Source organism: Cornus florida, unplaced genomic scaffold (assembly GCF_030987335.1).
Source record: "Cornus florida cultivar Cherokee Brave unplaced genomic scaffold, ASM3098733v1 CherokeeBrave_3.0.0_Hap2_Chr06, whole genome shotgun sequence".
In the NCBI taxonomy this organism is placed as follows: Eukaryota; Viridiplantae; Streptophyta; class Magnoliopsida; order Cornales; family Cornaceae; genus Cornus; species Cornus florida.
In genome coordinates, this window is record NW_026775576.1 from 99,178,032 (window position 1) to 99,185,108 (window position 7,077).

Here is a 7,077-nt window from a genome sequence, read left to right on the forward strand (position 1 = left end):
GTCCTCTATATATAGGAACATTTTTTGCTTTCATTGTCATAATATCTGTATGTAATCTTGTACTGCGCTCATTTAGTTGACATTCTTGCTATTTATTAATTCCTTTTTTTTTTAAAGTCATTTATTAATTATTATTGCCTATGGCATTTTCTCTATATTTTATTCCAATTCAATGTTCCTTGCCTCACAGTTCTTTGAATTCTCAGTCACTACGATTTATTTTGAATAAACAATGATTTTTTTAGTATAACTTTTTATTTTTGGTAATTAAATAAAGTGTATTAAAAGAGAAAACATACAAATAATAATAATAATAATAATAATAATAATAATAAAATTACAGGTATACAAGGGGTATAGCCAGGCCAGCCAAGCCAAGTGGGTGAGGAAACAGTCAAGTGCATATAAAAGCTCATGAATGGGAATATTCATTTGATCCATTACTTCGATTTATCTCAATTCGTGCAGTTCGAATTGATATTTTAATTGCTGGATTCGGTCACGGTTTCAGAAATAAATAAGCCGCAGGGATCTGCTCCAATTGCAAATTTGGGTTACAAAAATATCTGAACAGATGGATTCGGTACTTTTATACTCCGTAATATATATATATATATATATATATATATATATATATATATATATATATATATACACAAATATATTATATATACACTTTTTAAGTTTTAACCCTAAACCTATCCAACCTTTTGGTCTTCACCGTTCACAGCGCCTGAGATAAACCCATGGCTTAAAGCATGCAGACAGTCACCGGTGTTGCCCACTACAACTACATCATGTGAGTCTCAATCTTTTGAATTGGACATTGGTTTTTAGTACATTTTTTACACAACGGAATATTTTGATACTTAATTAAAATTCTTACTTGCTCCTCTGTCTTAATGCAGAGAGAGATACTCATAATCTTTTTATAAATTTTCGGGAGAAGATGATCTCGTTTCTTATCTACAGTGGTGAAAATCCTGAGAGAGCAAGGCTGCATTGTGTCTGGTTACTTGTACACTTTTGTTATTAAAAACGTTGCTTTGCTTGTTAAAATGGTTATAATTCGGCTGTGGGTAGGAAAAAACACTCTTGTTAGTCTGTCTAAAAAAACTCAATTTGTATAATTTATTTTTTATTTTTAATTTGTTTATTTCGATAAAAAATTCACTCACATATCCACTTTATTTTGAAGGAGATTTGAATCATTCACTTTTTTTACTTTGAAAGGTAAGAAAGTTGCTCGACCCTTGGTGTCAATTCGAAAAAATTTAATTTTTACAAAATCGTTTAGTACTTCATTCAGATTAGTTTTAAATTTAGATTTTTATATTATGTTTAAACCGAACCAATCTTACCAGTGAGGAAAATTTCATCATTGATAAGGTTCCCTTCTACTAATATCAAAACTGAGCCAAATAGAACAAGAGTTCCTGATGTGTATATCTAGAAAAATTAATAATAGTAAGGGTAAAGTGTGGAGAGAAAAAAAAATATACAAAAAAAAAAAAAAAAGAAGCTTTGCTACTTAGTATGTGGGTATAAATTCTTAACATTTAAAAGTATGTGTAAATTGATCACTAATCTCTATTACTAGTTCTTTTCGACAAATTATTTTTTTCTAAAAATTCCAAAATACCCTTAATATACCTTTAAAAATTTTTAATTAGCGTTTTTTATTTTTTTTTTGTCCTAAGAATATTCTAGGTATCTTAGTGTGTGACAAAACTGTTTGGAACACCAAGGACGTACTTGCACATTTGGCATATAACTAGATTTTTGTTTGCACTTTAACAATAATAATAATTCTGAAATTACATATTGGTCAGCGAGAATTTCACTCAGCAGCTGCCACTTTTACACCTCTGTATGCCCTTCAAAGTTTTTATGGCTATTACGGTGTTCAGTGAACCATGGAGAGGCAACCTAATGATTTTCACCGTGTATATCTTTTCGGATACTTATGAACTAGTTCAACTTTGGGTTGGTTTGGCTCAATTTGATGAAAATCGAAGACCCAATTTCTAAACACTTCGAATGAATTATTTGAAAACTTTGGGTTGGTTTGGCTCAATTTGATGAAAATTGAATTATTTGAAAATTGAAGACCCAATTTCTAAACACTTAGAATGAAACCACCTTATAAGGTTGAAACTTGAAAATAAGAGTCTTGAACGACTATATGTATTATTCTGCTAATGCCATCCTAGATCTCATGATTATATTACATTTTTGTTAATAGAATGGTTGGAGAATCTACAATGTTTTTGTCAACATCATTTTTCTTGCTTTTCACGTTAGTTCTTTATTTTGTTTTAGATGTTTCTTCTTAGCAAAATGCATACGAGGATTCCTTCGTGACATGGGAGAACAATTGTACAACACGAGTGAACTTTGAAGGTGTCTTAAGTTTTGGCTCATTTGATGAAGTTTCTTCATGTGATGTAGTCAGATTAAAAATGCCCCATATCAGAAGTTCTTCATGTATAATCATGTAAAATTCTTGTTTGACAAATATCATATAAAACACAGTTCAAACGACTTTTATCCGGACTTGACACAGATTTTCATTCTGAGAGAAGAGCCAGGAAAACAAACATTTCTTGATAGTCAACATACTTGTCTTTCCTTTGCTTGTTTGTAAATATAGGTCTGATTACTCTCTGGGAATTTTTTTTTTAATTTTTTTTAACATTAGTAGATAATCAGAGAATTCTTTCCCAATTAATGTGGATATGCATTGCATACCTTGAATTGGCTAATGGATTCTTGCATATTGTCTTTTCTTAAATAAATCAACTTTTAAACTATTAAAATAGAAGCTATTTCTTTCTTATAGCCGGCTTCACATTTTTTTAATGGGAGTTTCAGCCATCTCAATTCCTTCCTGTAGATTTCCCATGTTTTTCTTTTATGCTTCTCAGCTTGTGTGTCAAAATTACTCTTTTTCTACAAGTTCATTGAGCACAAGTCTTAAACAATTTAGAGCATAATGGTATCAGAAATTACTGAAGAGCAAGATGAAGAAGAGGCCCTTTTCATCATGGACAAGGAAGCTCAGAAGAACAAGATCAGGCAGATCATAGAGTACCAGAAATCTCTGTATCTGTCATCTTCATCATCGTCTTCCTTTTCTTCCGCGGCTGCTTCCTCTTCTTCGTTTGCTTCCTCGCGCAGAAGTAACAGTTTGTTAGAATTGATGAAGGGAGGAAGCACATCTTTGGGAAGATTATTTGACATGGAGCATACTACTCTGGCAACTCATTTAAATGATTACAGTGGTTCGCCGATAATCAAACCTATTTTATTGTGGGGCAGTGATACTGATGATGGAATTCATGTTGATCCTTGGGTGTCCATTAAGCAGATTGGACCGGTCATTGGTCCTGCAAGCGACGGTCAAAAAGTGTTGGCTTCAGAGGGTAGCTTCATGGATGGTGAGTCTGTCTTCCCAAATAAGAAAACAAGAATTAGCAAGCACAAGTTGACTAGAAAAAAGTCATTTAGGAAATTGCCTAGATTCAGGATATGGAGATTCAGATGCTTCAGGTTCCGGTTAAGGTTGAGAATTAGGTTGAGGATTATGATCTGTGGTAGAAAGTTCTGATATGAATGTACATACTTATGATTAAATTGAAATTCCTCTGTTAGGAAACAAACAATTTCGTATGTATTTATATTCATCAATTACAATTTCACATATGAACAATTTCTTATTTACATTGGAAATGTTAAAAACAAGAAGAAACCAAAAAATCATTGAGTGAATGAAATTTTTTTGAAGTACGTTGAGTTGAAAGCTTATTTAAGCAAAGCATGAGCTAATATGAATCTGAATAAGAGGATTCTGTCTGTTCAATGTCTGTCTCTTCACGACAAGCAACTCCGCTTAGCTGAAGAAGCTTTGCCATTCAGCTAAGGGGTTGATGGGGGGTTTCTTCAAGAACTATAGATGTTATGGCAAATGACACAGTGAGCCGAGATTAATCTGCCGATGATGCTTCCTTCTTCGATTCTCAATCTGCTACTCTCTCTGTTCCATAGGTGAATGCCATATGTTTCTTCACCTAACTGACGCAGCTTGGCTTCCACCCACTTTGATTGAATCCGATTAGCCGGTTTTATGAACAAACCAGCCATCCGACTCCAACTAACCGGATAAAATGCCATCCGTGGCAAGACTGTGAGGTTGTATTCAGGCCTTTTTGCCACTCTTTCAACCACTCTAGAAACCAAATATGGTCCATTGTGTCCCCATTTACTTCCATCAAAAGTGGAGGCAAATTCCTCAATGAATTCATACAAAAGTGGATGATTCTTGTCAAAAATCAACACTGCGTTGTTTAATCTTGTCCAGTTACCGGACACATCCACGCTTTGCGCTCCAATCGAATTCCTCAAACCTGAAAAATCTTTCAAAACTATAAAATCTGTGTCCAAGTAAACTCCTCCATACTTGTAGAGAACTGCAAGTCTGATGAGGTTGGATAGGTTCTGTGCCAATGGAATTTCACCGGGGTCCTTGTTCCCGCTCTTGATGTCGTCGAACCACACCTCAGCCGGAGTGTTCTTGAACAGAAATGACAAGTCCGGCGTGACTGCAAGAACCCTGAATCCGCGGTCAAGAAGGGGTTCCAAGATCCTATACCCATATGCAGAGTCCATAGTTCTTGATATGATCATCAAGCATCCATTAGGGTGTGATTTGAAAAGACTCTCCATGGAAAGAAACTCTCTTTCCCTGAATGACCTCGCCGGAGATATCCATGTCATGAAGAACTGAACCTCGCACCCTTTACCAATAAATTCCTGTACTCTGCTGTCAAATTGCCCTGTTAATCTGGTTTTCTTGAATAGCTCGAACTGTGGCAATTTTCTCTTCAACCAAGCAATTCTTTCTTGATTGGTGACATTCAATGGAATCGCCAAATGGGTATGATCTTCAACATATGTTACATTAACATCTTCTTTAACCGAAAGTAAAAGATGGTGTATTGAAGATGGGATGAATTGTGAGGGTTTGATATGACTCTGCAGTTGTTGGTGAGTGTATTTAGTTTTGGCAACAACTGAATGGAGTGAAACGTTGAAGATGAAACTGCCGGCGATTATGATGATGAAGAAGACGGCGGCAAAGGAGATGGTGGAGAAGATGGAAAATTTGGAAAGGATGAGTCTCCTGTAATCAAACATTTTGCAAAAACTTTTTTTCAGGATTGGAATTTGAAGGGGAGAGAAGGCATGAGATGGAGACATGGGTCAAGAATTGTTGTTTTCATATATAATAGATATAAAGAGCAAGGAGGAGGAGGAGGAGGAGGAGGTATATATGTATTGCGGGCTGTTTATATGGAAGGTATGTAGATATATATTAAAATGTGTGTGTTTATTTAGTCTACATAGACTATGTTGATCAACTCTTCAACTTTGAACTTTGAACTTTGAGAATCTTCCAAACGTGTTTTTGGGGATAAATAGAAAGTTGTCTTTTCAAAAAAAAAAAAAAAAAATTGTAATGATGCTAGGGTTAGCATAACGCGGGCGGCGGGACAATGTTGGTTAATACGGTTAGGACTTGTTTGTTTGAGGAGTTTCATAGGCGGTGTTTGGTTCCTTAGAAAGATGGTTACAACTTTATTACAGGGAAAGAAAAATTTGCAAATTACAACCCAAAAAACACACAATCATGTACTATTAAAGTTCTTGCATTCCATTATAATTTGTTCCCCTCAACTAGTATTAAAAATGTTGGAAGATACACTCTTTAGGGGTGCAAATTGCAACATTATCAATAGTCGAAGTGACAATTTGCAATACAATAATCAATTTACTACTAGTATCCCATTTTTTAAAAAATAAGTGTAAAAAGACTTATAGCCGGTCCAATCCAGCTGCATCCAACCATAAGATTGGAAAATATTTTCATACTGAGTCCTGAACCTTGGTCTTTATCAAACATTTTCAAACAGTACTAAAAATTTGTGCATGCATCTGTTGATCAATAGTGTTGAAGTTGAATTACGAATAAATAAAAGAAATTATTAGATAATCGTAAACCACTTGCACTTGGTAGCCCAATCTAATTTAAACCCTCTAATTAAGAAAATTAGTTGTGATGACTTGGATCATTTTTTTTTTTTTTGGTTACTTGTCCATTTTTAGTTTCTATCTGGAATTGGTTGTCTAAATTTCTTCACTGGAAACTGCAGCAATGTGGCCGACGTCCCAGCTTGTGCAATGGTCTGTCTCAAGAAAGATTAGACACAAGGCTCGGAGGAGGATATTTGCCAGTGTCATGTGGTAAATCTGGTGCGAGAGGAGTAGAAGATGTTGCAAAAGGTGGGAAGTGTTGGGGTTAGCTAGTATGTTAGTTCATGATGTAGTGTGAGACTTTTCATGTCCTGCTACTACCTATTTGGCTTTGTGCTTGGTTATGTGGATCTGAGATCCTTTTTCTGTTTTCAAGGGTATGCCGTTGAATTTGATTTGCTTTAGCTAGTAAGAATTTAATATTTCTTCAGTATGTATATAGCTCATACTCTTTTATAAGTTCTGAAATTCCATTAACGTTTATTGCAGGAGTAAATAAGAATTTCTTAGTGGAGTGATAAAAATACTAAAATACTCTTCCTATAATTTTAAAAAAAAATTTAAATAAAATTCTGTTGATATAAAATTATTATTATATCCTTTATTTATGAGATTTATATACAAAAGGGAAGGGCGTTTTGGGAAAAAGAGGAATATTATTTGCTCAAAAAGTAAACTTTAGGGATGTTTTAGATACTTAGCCCTATTGTTTACTATATAAATAAATAAATAAAAATACTTTATTAAAAAAAAAGGAAAAGCAAAAAGAAATGACATTAAAAAAAATATGAGATTGGACAATTATCATAATCATGTTCAAAGCAATCCTCTTAAAAGTCATTCAAGTCTAATTAGACGGGAGATGGACGCTCACTTTATTGCATTTACTTTCTTACCCTTTATTTAGTAGTTTACGCTATTTAGTAATGGTTTATTGGTCATTTTCAAAATACATGATCCATAGCTTCACCTACCAAAAGATAT

The 7,077-nt window shown here is 34.0% G+C and overlaps 1 protein-coding gene across 1 annotated transcript; it reads right to left on the bottom strand.

Annotated features, from left to right (window-relative positions):
* Window positions 1-3,675: 3,675 nt before the first annotated feature.
* Window positions 3,676-5,609, bottom strand: LOC132315066 (uncharacterized). Its single transcript, XM_059813824.1, has one exon. The coding sequence runs from the start codon at window positions 5,257-5,259 to the stop codon at window positions 3,943-3,945; it is 1,317 nt and encodes a 438-aa protein (XP_059669807.1). The 5' UTR covers window positions 5,260-5,609; the 3' UTR covers window positions 3,676-3,942.
* Between the last annotated feature and the right edge of the window lie 1,468 nt (window positions 5,610-7,077).